This window comes from Hibiscus syriacus, unplaced genomic scaffold (assembly GCF_006381635.1).
Source record: "Hibiscus syriacus cultivar Baekdansim isolate YM2019G1 unplaced genomic scaffold, ASM638163v2 tig00110809_pilon, whole genome shotgun sequence".
NCBI lineage: Eukaryota > Viridiplantae > Streptophyta > Magnoliopsida > Malvales > Malvaceae > Hibiscus > Hibiscus syriacus.
In genome coordinates, this window is record NW_024062869.1 from 884,494 (window position 1) to 904,758 (window position 20,265).

The 20,265-nt window shown below is 35.7% G+C and overlaps 1 protein-coding gene across 1 annotated transcript; it reads left to right on the plus strand.

Moving 5' to 3' along the window:
• The first annotated feature begins 1,080 nt into the window (after positions 1–1,080).
• Positions 1,081–17,561, plus strand: LOC120141511 (ATP-dependent zinc metalloprotease FTSH 12, chloroplastic-like). Its single transcript, XM_039156355.1, is given in 24 exon segments — positions 1,081–1,124; positions 1,156–1,456; positions 1,458–1,568; positions 1,853–2,037; positions 2,800–3,026; positions 3,361–3,638; positions 5,027–5,104; positions 5,196–5,404; positions 10,190–10,223; positions 10,299–10,439; positions 10,525–10,692; positions 11,729–11,841; positions 12,345–12,561; positions 13,947–14,018; positions 14,256–14,375; positions 14,862–14,925; positions 14,928–14,977; positions 15,091–15,210; positions 15,213–15,281; positions 15,585–15,704; positions 15,788–15,862; positions 16,463–16,570; positions 16,893–16,973; positions 17,316–17,561. Coding segments are annotated over 23 exon segments (3,006 nt in total). The 5' UTR covers positions 1,081–1,124; positions 1,156–1,168; the 3' UTR covers positions 17,394–17,561.
• Positions 17,562–20,265: the final 2,704 nt, after the last annotated feature.

The window sequence follows — 20,265 nt, forward strand, 5'->3', positions numbered from 1 at the left end:
ATAAATGTAACAATCGGAAGTATATGAGCATCAGTAAAGAAAAAAATATATAGAATTTGCCAAAAAATAAGTCAAAAGTTTCTATGCAATTTCTGCAAAAGAGTGTAATAGCGGAAGTAAAGAGTTTTCCAGGAAGAACTCATTAATAAGTAGAAAATACACTTTGACAATGAACTTTTATTTTCATAGTTCTTGTGTGATCTTTAGTTGTGGAGTAGACTTTAGGTACGTTAAAATTTTGAATGGTGGGTTTAGCAATAATATCAGTTACGATATGTAGCATCGAAGAGATTTCAGATCTATGTTATTGCCTTGTAGTCCAATTTGTACCGTTCGAAATCTTCATGCTGTTAAATTTTCTACTCTGCCAACAGAAATGACCATTATTAACAAACCTCACTAAAGTCTGACATTGATGTCACAAAACTTTTAGCCGGCGAATTTGTTAGAATAACGTAGTGAAAAATGATTGTTCATATGTAATTATGGACCACTAAGATAAATGTTATATCGTTAAATTAAAGTCGTGTGAATTATTTAATATCTTTAAAAGATCGATCGAAATATTTGATATCTTCAAACATTTCATCACTGCTAATCAGCTCTTACGTTATTTATCACTGTAGATTTGGTTGATTTGCATTGTCGACTATTTTTCATGAAAGAACAATGGAAGGTAGGGTAGGGTCTCCAACGTTTATGTTCGTGTTCATTTATGTTCGTGTTCGTTTATGTTCGTGTTCGTTTATGTTCGTTTATTTATTAAATGAACGAACATGAACAAATTATATTCCTTAATAAACGAACATGAACAAAAAAATATTTGTTCGTTTATGCTCGTGTTCGTTTATTTATTAAATGAACGAACATGAACATACCTCTGTTCGTGTGCGTTCGGTTTGTTTACAGACCTATCCTCCCCCAAAACAAAAGTAATTTTAGTTCAGGAAAAAAAAGCTAAATAGTTTTTCGAGTTTTTAAAAGATTTTTGATGTTTTGTTTGAGAAACTAAATTTAACATGCTGGCCTGCGAGTCACGTGTCATCGGAACGGACAACGGTCCATCCAAAATGGGCATAGAGTGGCATTTTCTCTCTCACGTATAGATAAACCCCTCAAAGCCCCATCCCATCCGATAAACCTCATTTTTAAGTTCCTCACTCGTGTCATGCTACCAACAAAAATGGAGGTTCCGATCCCCTGCGCCCAAACCCCTCCTCTCTTTTCTCCCATATCAATCACTAAAACCCCTCAAGCCCTCACTTTCTCTCAGCTCTCCACAAGGCGCAGGCTCATAATCAGAGCTTCTTCTTCGTCTGTCAATCCTGGTGGGCCTGGCTCCAATGGCTTCTCCTGGCTCCGCTTCGACTCTGAGAAGTTTTGGTCCAAATTTGGGGAGTCGGTTAAGAAGGAAACTGGGTTCGATTTGGATGAGGCGTATGTGAGGATTGGTGAGTTTGGTGGGACGAGTTAACCAAGGTTTCAGGAAGGGCGAGGGTGAATTCAGTCGGTTCAGGACCGAGTTGCTTCCCGAGTTTGTTAGCTGGAATCAGTGGGAGCGTTGGAAGGTTAACTATTTTGTTTCTTTTTACCGTTTGACTATTGCATTTTTCTAAATGTGTGCATGTATGTATAACGAATTAAATTAAAAATAGTGTAAGAATCTTTAATAGAGGTTGGGATTTGCACCAGAATGCCTTTCTGCTTAATTGCTACCCTATTGTCTGCTCATGGAAATTTAGTTTCAGGATATAGCTCATCGTGCACCAGTTCATTGTAGCTTTCTGCTTTTCTATTTTTGTATCAACCATTTCATTGTTTTAAAGCTGATAGTTGGTTAATTGTTTTGCAGGATTTTAAAAATTGGGATCTCAAGCGGATTACTGCCTTGTTCCTCTATATTTTTGTTGCAATAATTTCTTGTCAAAAATTGTATGCTGTCGTGCGAGCTCCTCTTCAAGATCGAGAAAGAAAACAATTAACAGAGGCTTATATGGAAGCATTGATTCCTGAGCCCTCTCCAAGTAATATAAGAAAGTAAATGCATTTCTTTTATTACTTGCAAATGCAGTTTATTAATTTCTTCATTCTAATGATATACCAGGCATGACTATCTAGTTGTGGTTGGCTGCATGATTTATCAACCAACTTCTAAGTTCATGTTTTAATGGAAGATTTGATTGCCTCCTATTTAATTTTCATAATAGTAGGCCATTTAGATTTTGCTGCTTATTGCTTATTTATTTTCTTGTTTTTGGAGCAAGTTGGTTACTTTCATGTGTTTGCCGGGCTTTTCATAAATATCAATCTTCGTGTTATACAAATGTTGTTCAGTGTCTGTCTATGTATTGAATTTCAGACAACGCAGTATCATTCTCAGTAAAGGTCTATATACACAGTATGAAATTGTGGAATAATGTGATTCGTTGTGTTAAAAGGAATGCGTTGTTCTTTAACTTCTAAATTCTTGAAGGTTTTGCAAGTGATATATTCTGCTCATAAGATGATTCACAACTATTTTGTTTATAGCTAATGTTTTTGAGTAACAAGTAGCCCTGGCCCCTGAATCTCTTGGTTAGTTTACTGCTGGTTTATTATCAATTATTTGTTTGGCCTATATACTCACATGTGCCTATAATCTATGTTTATTTCCTGTTTCTATTGTCCACCAAGCTTTTTTAACTTGAGTTCTTTCGTGTGATACATACATTGAAAATGGTAAACCAACGCACAGATTTGGCATCATAGGGGCCTTTCAAACTTTAATTCTTATATTCTCTAGCTTTCATGTAATTACAGGTTTAAGAAGGGATTATGGTGGAAGACAACACCCAAAGGCCTGAAATTGAAGAAATTTATCGAAGGACCAAATGGAATGCTTATTCACGACAGTTCTTATGTAGGAGAAAATGCATGGGACGATGATCCAGAGCCTTCTAAGGAGAACGTGAAACAAATTATTGACAGTGATGCAAGATTGAATGCTGAAGAAAAGGAGGAGCTGAGAAAAGACTTGGGCATTTCGGGTCAGTTAAAGTGTATGCATGTACATAGCCATCAATCATTAAAGCAAGGCTTTTATTTGCTTTTATACAAGAAAGTTTCCGTACCTTGTATTTTGAGTCTTCTATTTTTTCACCGGAGATTTTGCACTCTAGTATATTACTTTAGTTCATCTCCTGTATGAGCAATAACTTGCTTCCTGCTTTATTTTCTGCTTGTGAGGTATACTTTGTGGTTAATTTATAACAGATTTTTTTTAGTTCACGTGGGTTTGTGGGGGATTTGGCTTGAATTTTACCTGTCTATTCTCTCCTTGTGTTTATTGACACCCTGTTTTATTCATGCTTGCCCCAGCAGGTGAAGTTCCGAATAGTATGGGAACATGGCGTGACAGGCTACAAGCATGGAAAGAGATCCTCAAAAAGGAAAAGTTATCTGAGCAATTAGATTCTATAAATGCCAAGTATGTAGTTGAATTTGACATGAAAGAGGTGGAGAATAGCCTCCGCAAGGATGTAGTTGAAAAGGTAACAGAAACACAAGGAACTAGAGCTCTTTGGATATCTAAGAGATGGTGGCGATATCGTCCCAAGTTACCTTACACTTATTTTCTTCAAAAACTTGATTCCTCTGAGGTAAGCTGGTGTACCATCTATTCTTGCACTTTTGGGGAAATAACTAATATACTTCTTGTATTTCATTGCTTTGAATATTTTTTATTGTTGTCCTCCTGCACTAGGTATTGTTTCCCTCAAATACATGCACACACCTAAATATCATAGTTGTCTAGATAAGAGTATATTCTGGTACATTCCATTTGCTTTAGGTACCCCTCGGTCTCATTTTTTTTCATTGTATTTGCATGTTTCAATGGGCACAAATCTCTTGTGTTCTATTATAATGTTTTTCCTTTTTCAAAATTTGTTGCTATAAATCTCATAAAATCACTTAAGAGCAGCTATTTTACAGTACCAAAAGCCACAAACACCAGGAAATATATGGTTAGAGATTTGTGTTGTAGAGCGGTAAAATTATTTCAATTTTCTTCTCAGAAAGCTAAGGAACTATTGAAAGATTTGCAAAATTAAAGCTCACGAGGAAGGAAAGAGTACCAACATTAAAACTGATACTGCAGAAACATAGTCAGAATGGGTCAATAAATGCCACTGATTAACTGGTTATACATAACAAAACATAGACCTTTTGTGCTTACTTCCAACTGAGCTTGGTGTTCTGTCTTAAAAAGGAGCATTTTATGGGTTTCTTCTTCTAGAAATTAACAGCTTCTGCATTTCACTTCCAATTTTATCCTCTAGGTGCTATGATATTATTTGGTGGCATAATTTTTCACTTTTGAACAATTATAAGTACTTTTTGAATTGTTTAGAGGACTATGATTCGTGTGAAAGTACTTTTTTGATATTGTTATAATCAAAGAACATTATCGTTTATATTCTCTCAGTTATTAATATTGTTTCAAACTTTTTTGAATTAGGCAACTTGAGTTAAATTTCATGTTTTCATTTTGATGCATATAAGCAAATGTGTTTGGAATATTTTCATTATAATAAAACTAAAATGGTATATTGAAATACAGTGTACTAGTATGGACCACTTTTCTGAGAAAAATGGAATGCTTATCAGTATGGTACTTGCAACCTTTATATATGTGGTATCTGTGCACATATATATTTGTATACAGGCACGTGTGTGCCTCTGTCATGTATGCATATAGGCATGACTATCACAAATATGCCTGCACTTTGCACACAAAACTTTATAAGCACCTTATTTACTCTTTAGGTCAGAGGATTTAGATGGTTGTATAGGATTCCTCTAAATTTTAGAAATGGTGAAAATCCAACATAAAAGAAAGGGATTAGATACACTGTGAAGCGAAATTTAGGGGTTTAAGTACATGGCACTAACATATTCTGTTGTTGAAACAATTCTCTGTATGGTTTTGTGGGGTACTAGAATAGCAATGGAGGAAGTTTTGATAGTGCATTCTTTTTAAAAACAGGTTGCTGCTGTTGTGTTCACAGAGGACTTGAAAATATTGTATGTTACAATGAAAGAAGGCTTTCCATTAGAATATATTGTAAGTAAAATTTTTCGTTCATGTTGCTTAGGAACCAGGGTCATATATATCCTTTTTCATAAAATATCTTGTTGCTGTCACCATTTTGCAGGTTGATATTCCCCTTGATCCTCACTTATTTGAGGTTATCTCAAATTTTGGAGTTGAAGTAGACCTCCTTCAGAAGCGACAGATCCATTATTTTATGAAAGTTGTGATTGCGCTAGTTCCTGGGTTATTAATTTTATGGCTTATTAGGGAGTCTGCAATGCTTCTTCATGTCACCTCTAAGCGCTTTCTTTACAAAAAGTATAACCAACTATGAAGAAGGTTTTGGCAGTAGGTGATGGTTCTTTTTCCGGTTCCTCTAGGAAGTGTTCTAAGGGTGCAGAGGAGAGCATGATGGCGTCTTCAGGGTTTTCAGGTCAGGTTCGCTCCAGGTCGATTATTAATTCTAATAGGAGAAGGCTCAGAATTGCCTCTTGTAATTCGGGCAGTGACTGCTCGGAGGGTGAAGTGGAGATTAGCTTTTTTGATAGAGTTTATAGTAGGGTGATTCAGAGCTTGGTCAGGGACTCTTTGGATCATGAAAGGGTGGCCTCTCAGATGTCACAAGAGTCAGTTCAAGCTAGGATCGAAGCAGCCGCTACGAGGGAGGTTTGTGACATGTTGGGTATTTCCTTCAAAGAGGGGCATAAGTCTTTTGAAGAAGAGATTTTCAGGATGCAGATGAAGGGGTCTGGAGTTGGTTTTTGACGGTCCCCTTTGGCTGGTCTGGTGCTTTTTTGGGTCCTTTTTTTTTTAATGTCAAATTTAAAAATTATATCTTGGAATGTTAGGGGGCTTGGGAAACGAGAGAAGAGTAGAGCTGTGGCTAGACTTGTGAACAGAGAAAAGCCGGTCATACTGTTTCTACAGGAAACGAAAATGATTGTTTGTCGAAGTGGTTTAAGGAGGAAGCTCGGGGGCAATTTGATGCGTTGTGGTAGTTTTTCTCCAGCTGATGGTTCTGCAGGTGGTCTGTTGTGTTTGTGGAATGAAGATTTGTTTGTGGTTACCACAAAATTTGTTAATAGGAGATTTTTGGCTTTAACTGGGAGGTTCACGAGGAACAATTTTGATTGTGTTCTGATTAATGTGTATGGTCCTTCAGTAGAGGCTGAGAAAGAGGAGTTTTTTCAGGGATTTGTTGAGTTTTGTGCAAAGTCTGAATGTTCCTGCATGTATAGGGGGAATTTCAATGCTTATTTGGTTACCGAGGAGAAGATTAGTTTTTCTCAAAACTGGCACTCCATGGAGTTGTTTTGGTCTTTTTTACAGTCCCTTAATTTGATGGATTTGCCGTTAGTAGGGGGGAGATTCACTTGGTGTAATAATAGAGAGGCTTCCACTTGGGTTAGGCTGGACAGATTTTTGTTAAGTAGTTCCTTTGTTAGCAAATTCCCTAAGGTGCTTCAAAATATGCTTCCCAAATCTCTCTCGGATCACAATCCTGTGATGTTGATAGAAGATTGCAATAACTGGGGTCCTAAGCCGTTTCGTTTTTTTAACTATTTGCTTGAGGAGGAAGGGTTCTCTGGGGTGGTTGAGAATTCATTATTAGATATTAGGAATGGTAGTGGTTGTAGGGGTTTGTTCTCCATTCTTAAAGGAACTAAGAAGGCTATTCGGTCATGGCCAAGCAGCAACCAGAGGGGGTTTTCGGATGCTATTGTTGATCTGGAAGCCAAAATAAATATCCTGGAGTTAAAGTCTCAAGGAGGGGGCCTCACTAGTCAAGATAGGGATCTTCTAGTTTTGTCGAGGAAGGAACTGTGGGAGTTACATAGGAAGGAGGAGAGTGTTTGGTTTCAGAAGTCAAGAGTGAAGTGGATTAATGATGGGGATAGGAATACAAAGTTTTTTCATTTGTGTGCGCTTAATAGAAATAGATTCAACTCCATTTCAGCTCTGAAGGTGGATGATGATGTTGTTACAGACCCAGAGCAGTTGAAACGCATTATTTTTGAATATTTCAAGGTCAATTACAACTCTTTATCTACGTTAGAGGTGGACGAAATTAATCTCAATTTTGCTAAATTGACTGATGACCAAGGGAAGTTTCTTGAAAGGAATTTTGTAGAACAGGAAGTGTGGGAGGCAATTTTTCATTCGGACAGCGCCAAAGCTCCGGGTCCAGACGGATTTACGATGGGTTTTTTCAAAAAGTTCTGGCCAATTTTGAAAGAGCATATTATGAATTTTGTTGACGACTTTCACAAGGGAAGGAATTGGGAACATGGGGTCAATCACGCGTTCATTACGCTGATTCCCAAGGTTGTTAATCCGGAAGTTATCGAAGATTATAGACCTATTAGCCATGTAGGCAGTTTGTACAAAATAATTTCCAAGGTGCTTTCTAGAAGGTTGAGCTTAGTTATTAAAGATATTGTTAGTCCTTCACAGTTTGCCTTTGTTCCTGGAAGGCAGCTAATTGATAGTGTTTTTTTAGCTAATGAGGCCATAGATTTTTGGAGGAAAATGAAGAGGAAAGGTGTTGTTTTCAAGGTTGACTTTCGTAGAGCTTATGACTCGGTGGAATGGCCGATTCTATTGAGATTGTTGAAAATGATGGGGTTTGGAGATAAGTGGATTTCTTGGATTAATTTGTGCATCTCTTCTGCCTCTATCTCGGTTCTTGTGAATGGCTCTCCCTTAGCAGAATTTAAGTTGGGCAAAGGGCTGAGACAATGATGTAGTTTGTCTCCTCTGCTGTTTAATTTAGTAGGGGAGTTACTGAATTTAATGCTTGTTAAGGTTGTGGATTGTGGACTGTTTGAAGGGTTTAGTGTTGGTAGGGAGGCAAATCCCTTTCGTTTATCTCACTTGCAGTTTGCAGATGATTTAATTTTATTCTACAGGGACTCTCCTACTCAGATCCTTAATATTAGAAGAGTCTTGAGAGTTTTTAATCTTATGTCAGGGTTGCATCTTAATTTATCCAAGAGCAAACTGTTTGGTGTCAATTTGGAGGAGAATATTCTCAAGGATTGGGCCTTTGCTGCAGGTTGTGGGGTGGGGTCTCTCCCATTGACGTACCTCGGCTTACTGATAGGCTCGAGCAAAAATTTTGAACTTTTGTGGGAACCAGTAATCCAGAAGTTTAACTCCAAATTAGCTGGCTGGAAAGTTTCTACTTTATCGATGGCAGGAAGGCTGGTGCTAGTTAAGGCAGTTCTGTCTTCATTGTCGACTTTTTACTTATCTTTGTTCAAAATTCCGATTAAGGTTCGTAACAAACTAAACTCTTTGATGGCTAATTTCCTTTGGGGAGATAGTTTCATTAAGAGACGGATTCATTGGGTTAATTGGAAAACGGTGTGTCAACCTTATGAGAATGGCGGTTTGGGAGTTTTGGATTTGACTTTGGTAAATAGAGCGTTACTTGGGAAATGGGTTTGGAAGTTTGCGAATGAAAAAGACTCACAGTGGAAGAAGATGATTTGTGCTAAACATAGCACCTCCAGTTTATCTTTATCGGTTAATGAGGCTGTTAATTCGCAAGATTCGTGGATGTGGAGAGGAATTGTGAAGAATTATGAGAAAAATGATGATATAGGGGTCGGTTTGAGGTCTAATTCTAAGATACAAGTGGGGAATGGAAGATCCATCGACTTCTGGAATGATATCTGGGCAAATAATACTACCCTAAAAGATCAGTTCCCTAGGATCTTTGCTTTATCGACCATTAAACGGGGTAGAGTCGTGGAGTTTGGCAGTTACGTTAGCGGTCGTTGGGTTTGGAATATTCATCTTAGGAGGTATTTATGTGACTGGGAATTGGACCAATGGATTTCCTTAATGTCGCTGATTGATAGCATTGATCTGAACGATTCTGTTGATGATTTTCTGTCTTGGTCAGGGAAGGGTGATGGCATTTTCTCGGTTAAATCATGTAGAGAAGCTTTAGCGTGTAGTTCAGGGGGGACCTTTCAATCGAACAAGTGGGTTTGGTCTGGTTTGGCACCTCCAAAAGTCGAAACATTCCTATGGCAGGTATCTCACCTAAAATTAGTTGTTAGAGTGGAGTTGAAGAAGAGAGGCATTTCATTGGACGGTGTTCTATGCCCTCTTTGTCTCAAAGAGGATGAAACAATCCAACATCTTTTTTTACTTTGTCCTGTTGCTTGGGATTTGTGGAATAGGTTCGTTAGGATTTGGGAGCTGTCTTTAGTTTTGCCTAATGATCCAAGGTCTTTACTAGCCTCTTGGTCCTCTCTACGACCGTCTTCTACTATATGGAATTTTATCCCGGGAGTGTTGTTATGGTCGTTATGGAAGGTGAGAAACTCAGTGGTGTTTGATAATGGGACTGTGGATAGTTCTTTGTTGTTCTTCATTTGCAGGTTCAGGCTGGCCAAATGGTTCTTAGCCAAATTTCCGAAGGCAAAGTTTCAGGTGGATCTTTTAATTGGGGATCATGTGTTGGCGGATAGGGTTTCAGTTAAGCCTCTTTACAGGCAGATGGATCAGCGTTGGGTTCCACCTCCTCCTGACTTTTTTAAATTCAATGTAGATGGGGCAGTTAGAAGAGATGGTCTGCAGGGAGGAATTGGTGGATTGTTGAAAGATTCTCATGGCTCTACTCTAATTTCCTTTTCTAATGCTACGGGACCAGGCCCTCCTGTGTATGCTGAATTGAAAGCGATTAAACAAGGCATTGATTTATTCCTTTCTTCTGAATGGGTCCTGAAAGGAAGACTAATTATAGAGACTGATTGCAAAAAAGCGGTGGATTGGATTTCGAGGATTGACGCTGCCCCTTCGTTCTTTTCGTCTCTAGTTGGGGAGATTGGTGCTTTAGTTTCTGTTAGAGATATTTTGGTTAGGCATATTCCTAGGTCTTGTAATTGGGAGGCTGACAAATTAGCCAAGGAGGGGATTGGATGATAGGTTTTAGTAGTTTTTTACTTTGTTGTTTTTTCTGGTGGTGTTCTGTATTTTGTAATCTTATGTAAGTTGGATTATTAATAAATTGGGGTACTCTTTTCCTCCTTCAGTAGCTGCCTCTGTTCAAGAGGCAACTATGAGAGAGGTTTTTAATGAGGCCTCCTATTCTTATCAAAAAAAAAATATGGCTTATGCGGAAAACTTCATCCTGGTAAATTTTTCAAATTTCTATTTTGTTTCTCCCCTTCACATTCTTAAATTCTGATTGCCTTCCGCACTTATTCAGCCAGTTGGCAATGTTGGTGAAACAAAATCCATGTATAAAGAAGTGGTATTGGGCGGTGATGTTTGGGATCTTCTTGATGAACTGATGATTTATATGGGGAATCCTATGCAATACTATGAAAAAGGCGTTCAGTTTGTTAGGGTAAACTTTTATACTCAATAGATGTTTTCTCAGTCTTCTATTGATTGGACTATAAGGTAAGCATGTCATTGGTATGTCATGACAGGGTGTTCTTCTCTCTGGACCTCCTGGGACTGGCAAAACACTTTTTGCTAGAACGCTAGCAAAAGAAAGTGGGTTGCCTTTTGTTTTTGCTTCTGGTGCAGAGTTTACAGATAGTGAAAAAAGTGGTGCAGCTAGGATCAATGAGATGTTCTCTATAGCAAGGAGAAATGTAAGTCTTCTTCATTACTCCCCCTTTTCATTTTTTTTTTGAAAATTTGTTGTTTTCCAGTGGTAGATTTAGAGTTTGGTGTGCCTCGTTTATTTGTTTACATTTTGACATTTCGTAGCATCATAATCACTTAGTAGTACTTTTCAAAAAAATAAGCACTTAGTATTCTCAGTTACTAAAAGAAAAAGGGAATTGCAGCATATAATCGATTATTGTTGATTGATAATGAAAAAATGTGTTTTGCCCTTTATAAGTCTTTGGATAAGAGATAAGAAGGTTTCTTAAATTTGGTAATAATTCATTGAGCATTTTGACAGTAAAACCTCCTAAGATTAGTTCGAAAGCTTGTTGTTGGAAATTGAATGTACTTTTTTCTTCTTTTAATGCCTATATGACTTTCTACACTCATCTCCCCCTTGGCCATGGAAGAATGTATTTCATTAATGAAAAGGAGAGGGCTGCTATAATACCAATGAGAGCAGCTTTCATGGTAGGAAGTAGGGACATCGATCATTGTCAACTGACCATCCTTCCTTAAAAGGTTACAAGGTTGCTTTTCCCTGAATTATTGGCGCAATTAGCAATGTCAGAAAGTTGACCTTACTTTTTCTCTTTAAATTTTCAGACAGTCGTTTCCTGATATTTTAAGGTCCATGAGCACTTTCAATTCCAAAGGTTCTGTTGGAAAACTTTTAGGAGAATCTAATTCTCCCATTGTTGGCATTCCTAATTTCCTATGACTTCAGTTGAATTCTATGGATAAATGAAACCAAATGCTGCAGAGAAATTTATCCTCTGTATTCATAATTTTGCTTGCTGGGTTTTTACGTGTTGTCGTTCCAGCTTTCAAGTAGCAGTTGCAATATGCTGGCATTCTCGTTCTATTTCCTTGTAATAACTATTGATTTTCGTACTCTGGGTCTATTTGTTTTCCACTTACTAGAATCTCTTATATATCTCTTTGGTTCTAGACACCTGCATTCTCGTTTTAATGAGACCTCACATTTCTATCAAAAAAAAATCTCTTTTGTTCTAGGCACCTGCATTTGTGTTTGTTGATGAAATTGATGCCATTGCTGGAAGGCATGCAAGAAAGGATCCACGCAGAAGGGCAACATTTGAAGCACTCATCGCACAGCTTGATGGGGAGTAAGTGCACTAGTTTACCTCAATGCATATGCCAGCATTTGTTCCTGTAGCTATTTGTTTTGTTTTCCTTTGGATTTATTGGAGAATAACTAGAATTCTAAAACAATATTTAGTAATATTCATTCTTTGTTCATTCCAAATAAACAGTCAAACCATTTTAGCTAAGATCAATTTATTATGGGCCTTCTAGGTTGGTGGACTGACTTGGTAGAGTTTGTTCAGCTGATGTTCTTATTTTACCTTCTAGTTCAAAATTCTCTCATTTGAACTTCTCCCAGCATTTTTCTTGTTACTCCATGAACAAGGCTCGCTACTCTCTTTTGATGTTTTACTGTAGCACCTGGCCGAGATTAACTCAGGTTGAATCCTAAAATGGTGATATCTTTAGTTATTGAAAGGAGATCCATATTTTGTTGTTATGTTCACTTTGCAGACTAAACTTCTCTTCTTAGACCTTTTCATACTTGCAAATTTGTTTTCTTATTAAGCTCTACATCATATAGGAAGGAGAAAACTGGTGTTGATCGGTTTTCACTCAGACAAGCAGTTATATTTATCTGTGCCACCAATAGACCAGATGAACTGGACCTCGAATTTGTTCGCGCTGGACGCATTGATCGCCGTCTATACATTGGTTTGCCAGATGCAAAGCAACGAGTGCAAATATTTGGTGTGCATAGTGCAGGAAAGCTGCTTGCTGAAGATGTGAACTTTGAACAGGTAAGTTAATTCAATGTAATTTAAGCGTGTGTCTAGGTATAGTGATTGGTCTGTTCATATTCATGTGTTTATTTTAAACTTTCATATTAACTCTATTTTCATGTCATGCATCTATAGATTAAAGAGATAAAATGTCTGTCGTTGGCAAATAAATACCATTTGCTTATCGTCGTCATCATTGCATGTAATGTAAGACTTATCTGATGTTTTTATAAAGTCTCATTCTGTGTTAAAGTACCCAACCCACAAACTTGAGAACAGCTGGCATTAACCAGAGAGATCCAATTCCATACAATGACAAGGCAATATCTAAAGCTAATCGATGTTAAATATAATACCTCTTAAATTAATCCACCAACAAGCTCTATTATCCAACAATTATGCACTTGATGTCATTTTCTTAACCTTGTTCATCACCAATAAACCCAGTTCTGCCTTCCTTAAACATGGATCAATCTTCATAACAAGTCACAACTCTTGACATGCTCATGAATGGGCTCAAAAGCTGCTGAGATTGGTCAACCTATACCTAGAATCTTCATGTTTGGTTAGGTTACAAGATTCTCTAACATGCTTTTTTTTTCCTTTGTGAAATTAGTTGAGAGGGCAATGACAGCTGCCTTCTAAAAATTTCAATGGGTCAAGCATTAGTAGTTGGCAACTTTATGAAATTACTCCTTTTCCTTTACCGAACCTGCCAATAACTAATACATAATCACCATTTTTTTCTTTCAGTTGGAAAGGTTCTGCTGTATTTTATAGAGTTCTATATTCTGCATCTACTCCACTAAGAAGATCTTTGAAAAATGCCTATTATGTAAATATTTTTTAAGTTCTTATAAGTTAGGCAGCTGTTTTTACCAATTTATATCGGTAAACTTATTTGGGTGGCCGTGTTGCTTCACTTTAGTGAAAGGGGAAAGCAAACAAGCATATGTTTATGTGATCGTTCTTGAGAAATAAAAGTTAGCCATATAATTTGATTGAGCAAAATTTTTTCTGCTACTTATATTTTTGTAGTTTTTAAAAGGACCCATTGGTATATGGCTGGACCGTTGGACAATCCACACTCTGCTTATAGGGAAATAGACAAATAATTTGAATTAATAAAATTTTAAAATAAATATAAGAATGAGGAGAGAAAATATGTGTCGTTAGAGTGATAATAATATTTCAGGAAAAATGAAAAAAAAGGAGAGAAGAATTAGTTTCATGTGAAGGATTAGAGTTCTTCCTTAGAGAAATAGAGTGTTGCATTTTTGGTGCAGTAATGTGTACAATATGGTAATCAGTTTTCAATTAGACACACTAAGTTTTTTGAGTTTGAAAATGAAGGACTAATCTGGTTTTGGGCTAATTGTGTCTCATCTTGTCCCATGCCACAGCTTGTATTTCGCACGGTTGTTTTTTCTGGAGCAGATATCCGAAATCTTGTTAATGAAGCAGCAATAATGTCAGTAAGTATTCATTTTATCATTAATCCAAAAAAAATGCTTTGACACATTTACAAACTACATTTCTGTTGCAACGTACCACTTCCCCATGTCTCTGTTTGTGTTCATGCTCCCTAGCACTGAAGCTAGGCTGAAAATCTTTGGACTACTGTGGTGATCTCTAAGGCGATCTGAGCAAAAGTAGTTTTTTTGTTGTTTCCTTAGGCCTTGGGTTTCTGTTACCTTTAAATCTTATTGCAGGTGAGAAAAGGGCATTCCAATATCTTCCAGCAAGATATTATTGATGTGTTAGATAAACAGTTGCTTGAAGGTATGGGTGTACTCCTTACAGAGGAAGAGCAACAGAAATGTGAAGCAAGTGTAAGTGCTGAAATATTCTATTCTGAAATAGTACTATAAATTGAAATTTGCAACTGTTTTTGTTTTGTAACTGAAATAGTACTATAAATTGAAATTTGCAACTGAAATAGTACTATAAATTGAAATATGCCACAAACTTTAAGAAGATTGATTTTCATATTTTTGGTTCCAAACGTACATATTTTACATGCAGAGATATGGTCAGTGGTTAAAAAATTTCAGGAAAAATCTCTTCCTAGAAGCCTGAGACTGGCTAGTACTAAAAGCCTTTAACAAAAGAATAGAAAAAATGATTTTCAAGTTTTATGAGAATCTCCTAGCGCAACCATTTGGTGGAGAGTAGTAGAAGAGCGTGGAAGAAATAGTATTGCCTTTTTAAGTTACATCCCATTGATTATTGGGAATTTGACAATGAAAGGAAGTTGATTATCATGTAAAAAAGGACGTTGTAGTTTATTTTTCTGATTTTGAGTTGACGTAATGTAGGTATCTTTTGAAAAGAAGAGACTATTGGCTGTTCATGAAGCTGGTCACATAGTTTTAGCTCACTTGTTCCTCGATTTGATTGGCATGCATTTTCTCAGCTCCTGCCTGGTGGCAAGGTACAAATGTTTCAACAATTGGTTTCTATTTGATGGCTTGTTATGGATTTTTTCATTTGTATTTCCCTTTCTTGTTGTTTTATCCTTCTTTTACCCTTTCCCAACATGAGTAGGAAACTGCAATATCTGTATTCTACCCCCGTGAGGACATGGTAGACCAAGGTTATACAACATTTGGCTACATGAAAATGCAAATGGTGGTAGCTTACGGTGGACGTTGTTCTGAACTTCTTGTTCTGAACTTGTTGTGTTTGGTGATGACATAACTGATGGTGGAAGGGATGATTTGGAAAAGATAACAAAGGTTATCACCTTAATGCATTTGCTTTTTGATATCGCAGTTTATTTACATGCATTGCTCATTTAACAAATATTATTCTTGTTCTACTTTTAGTCTCTAACTTTTGCTATTGAACATGTTTAGCCTCATGGCATTTTACATTTTCACAACTCACCTTTCAGGCATTAAGAAGGCAATTTTGACTTAGTTCTCTTCTCCAAGAAATCATGTCTGAAATACTAGCTGAGCTTTCAATGAGAGTATATTTTATTTTTAGAAGCACCTTACCTTCAAATCTTGTTTTTCTTACTCAATGTATCTCTTCAGATTGCAAGGGAAATGGTGATCAGTCCACAAAATGCAAGGTTAGGGCTAACTCAACTAACCAAAAGAGTGGGGCTGTTAGATCGAGCGGATAGCTCAGATGGTGAATTAATAAAATATAGGGTATAACTCTCAAGTTTAAAATTTTTACGAACATCCTATTTCTTTTTAACTACTAATATTTACCTATTCCTCTGTTGTGCTAGTGGGATGATCCTCATGTAATTCCTGCCAATATGACGCCTGAAGTCTCTGAACTGTTTACTCGAGAGTTGACAAGGGTAATTTTAGCTTGCTCTGTCTTTTTATAACTGTTGTTTGCTACTGTGATAACCTACCATTAGTCTATTAGTAATGGTTCTACAGTCTGCATAGTAGTAACAAAATATAGTGAATATCTTTTTATCTGTTACAAAGAAGAGAGGTTTAATTGCAAATATATTTTTCCTGTTGTGATATTCACGTAGGACCAAATATGAACCTCTGTTGGAGCTTAATGATTTGATTACCTGATGAACTGTCTGAAATTTATCTGGAAGTAGGAATTTTGGCATTTGGGGGGAAATCTCACTCTTATATCTTATTGTGGAATTCTTAACACGTAAAATTGCATTCTATTACCATACTATGGACATAGTCTAGTTTTACCAACAAGTTGGTTTCACTTCATAATAGATATTCAGCACCTTCAATAAATCTCAACAAAAGATGTGCATGCCTTTAAGTTGTTTGTGAGTTTGTGATTTTGTTTGTTAAGCAGAAGCTGATTCCAACCCCCCCCCCCCTTCTTTTTCTCTTTTCTTAAGTATAGAGATGAAAGACTGTTTAATTTCCCAGCATTTTAACTTCAACTGAAATTATGATGCTTGGTGTTCATGCAGTACATCGAAGAGACTGAAGAGCTTACAATAAATGCTTTGAAAGACAACAGGCACATACTGGATATGATTGCAAATGAACTGTTGGAAAAGTCAAGGATAACAGGATTGGTATGCTAAAAATACTCCTATTCCATATATTAGTTTAATTAATATCAGTTTTGCTAATGTGTTGTCAATGATAAGTGTTTAAGATAAACTCTTAGGATAGATCATATTCAGTTGAAACCTTTCAAGTTTTGGATCATCATTTTTATAAATGTCGTTTATCTCAATAGTACAGAATTAAGGTTGAGAAAATACATCCACCCCTTAGCAGTTCTTTAGTTTTTGGCATCCATTATTGCCTATTGTATCACCCATGGAGCTCCTACAACTTGGCTTGGGGTTTGTGTCATACTCCCTGCTAATCTTGAATTGTTTTTTCTTGTAGGAAGTTGAGGAGAAAATTAAGGGGCTCTCTCCAGTGAGGTTCGAGGACTTTGTCAAACCATTCCAGATCAACTTGGATGAGGTATTTTTATTTGCGTTTTATCAACTATTATATTTCATTACAGCTTTGAGAATGTAAGGACAGAAAATTTTAGCAACCGAAATTTTGTTCAATTCTTTTAGCATATCTAATGAAGGCTTTATACGGACACCATTCCTTAACCCATCTACTTATGTGGTGGAAAAAACTGTCCAACCCTTGCTGGATTTATCATTTAGGATATAGTCTGTCCGAGTTGTTTATGCATTTTTTTCCTCATTTTGTCGAAACTGCTTTCGGTCCCTTTGTCTAACAACTAAGTTGTATAGTGAAATAGTTATTCTTTACCTTTTGCTTGATGTACTTTCTTGTTAAAATACACAGGAGGGACCTTTGCCTCATAATGATCGCTTACGATATCAACCTCTGGACATATATCCTGCTCCCCTTCACAGATGCTAATGGTTCCTAGATTTAGAAAAATCCCGGGATGCAACTTTTATGGTTGTTTTTCGTTGTCGGGATACCTAGAAGCTAGTAGATATCCAGCCCACCTCCCAAGTTCCAATAGTCATATTCCCTAACCTTGGAATTTTGATGGTCGCTTGAGTTATTACACATGCATAAAGGCCTCTGCCCCTTGTGAAAGCTGCTTATTAGGATTTTCATGGTCATGATTCAATAATTTTCCTCGATTCCATTGGAGCTTTCATAACTGCTAAGATGAGGTGCAGTTAAATTTTTTGACACATTAGAATCTGTGTTGCTAAACTCACCGGCTTGCCGGCAATGGCGTCATAATTCGGCTGCGTTGAAGTTTTCATAAAGCAGTTTGTTTCAGCAAAGGAAGGAGGAAATCCATGAGAGTTCAGCTGTGTGGTCTTCAATGTAGCAAAGCATCATAATTGTCTTCCTGAAGTGTAATGGTATTTTATTTTATTTTTCTGAGAAGTTCTTGTCTATTTCCATTCAGGTTTACTTGTGATTCTTATTCTTTAATGCAATTTATACGCAGAAAATGGAAATATGGAAAGTTGTTTGTTGTTTGATCCCTTATTCCATTATTTTGTGAGCATATTATATTGCCAAATTTCTGATGCCAGATTCAACGTGATTAAATATTTTAGTTTATTAAATAATATATTACTACGTCATGTAACTTACGTAAAGTTACGTTGTTCAAAATAATAAATACAGTTGGAATGAGGGATAAGACCAGTTTGTACAAAAAATATTTTTTTTTTGTTTTTATGCTGTTTGGTGAAATTTTCATAAATATGATTTTTATTGTCTGAAACATAAAATACCTATTTTTACATTATAAAAATAAAAGTTAATTATAATTAAATTAAATAAAATTTGATTTGAGTAATTATGGGTTTCAAACGTGCAAATTATAGATCCTCACACGCCATGGTTTGAGTTGTTTCAATTTTTCAGTTTCTTTGTTTTGTATATCTCAATTATTTTGATGATAGAAGTTCATATTATAAATTAAATTATTTAGATTTATTGAAAATATAAATGTATTGTAAATTAATACTGACATTTTTAACTTAAATTCTGAAATTAGAATGGTAGAGTGGTTGTAATATAATAAATTAATAATATTAACATCATAATTCAAAGACTAAAAAATATAAATAAAAATTATTTAAATATGAGTGGCTATTTGTATATAATGGGGCCGGTAACAGATTTAGAAACCTTAACGATCCAATTGAGAGCCCTAACATGAATCCACGTCTTCCCCAATTTCTAAAATCTTGAAAAGTGGACACAATTTCGGATAAGATGGGCGGTGGAAAAATCAGTTGTTTTACGTATTATTTTGTTTTTTTAGTAAGTGAGGGGGGGAATTATTTTAGGGTAAATTACATTAGTGCTTTCATATTTTATTTGGATTATTCAATTTCTAAAAGTTATATTTTGATCATTTATATTGTCAACCAATCACAAAATGATCACCTATATTATTGTTTTATTATGGTCATTCAAATGTTAACTCTCATTAAATTAATTATATAACAAAAGAAGATTAATTTTTAGTTCAACATATGAACTTTAGTTAAAATATGAATGTAATATATATTTTTAATTTTTTACTCATTAACTTAATAAAATTAAAAACAAAATAAAAAGAATCTACGACTCTTTTTTCTCCGTAATCATTATTGATATAGTCATATCAAACAATAATATTTTTGTTCTTATCTGTTATTCTGTCAGTAAGGACCTCATATATCACATAATCAAAGACTTCCAACAAATTATCAGATCTCAATATGTCGTTGCTGGACCTAGCTACGATTGGAGTTTGTTCTTTGCAGCGAGCTTCCTTCTCTTCTCACTATTAAAATCTAGCTAGAATAACCTTGAATTTCATGAAACAAGATGGGTCCAAAAGATGAAATAGTATTTTTTTATAGCCTTAAATGTACCATTACCCCCCTAAACTATACTATTTGTATCGAGATGTCCTCTAAAATATTTTTCGGGACATTTTACTCCCTAAATTTTAAATCGTCACCTCATTTGTCTCAATAGTTAAGTCAGTTAAAAAACATGTGGGTAAATTACATACTTAGTCACTCAAGTATTCATGCAGTTCTATTTTGGTCAGTCAACTATTTCTGTTTTTGAAATCATTACTTAACTTAAGTTTTTGTTTCGTTTTGGTCACCCAATTTGATTAGTTTTATTTTTTAAATTTACAATATATAAGAATTCATTTATATCACATATTTTTTACAACCGCATTAACTCGAGAAGTGATGAAAGCATGTGTATGTTCATAAGAGTGATGTTTTCTACGATGATGCACCTCTCAGTTGCACGGCATGGTTTTTATGTTATTTTGTGAATCTTCTCTGCAAACTTTAAGGTGTACCTGTACTAGTGGAAGACCCGCAGGTTACAATGCAATTATATGTGTTAGTGTGATGTGAATCAATGGCATAGTTTTTCACTTAAGATGAGATGTGTGAATGGGTGGGTGAATATTTTGTTGTTAGAGCAGGGAGATGTTTTCATCACTTCTTGAGTCAATGCGGTTTAAAAAAATACGTGATATAAATGAATTTTTATATTGTAAATTTAAAAATTAAATCTAATCAAATTGGGTGACCGACACGAACTAAAAACTTGAGTTTAAGTGATGATTTCGAAAACAAAAATAGTTGACTGACTAAAATAAAACTGCATAAATAGTTGAGTGACTAAATATGTAATTTATACATGTAGTTTTTAACGGAGTTAACAAATGAGATAACAATTTAAATTTTAGGGAGCAAAACGTCCCGAAAAATATTTCAGGGGCAACTCATGCAAATGG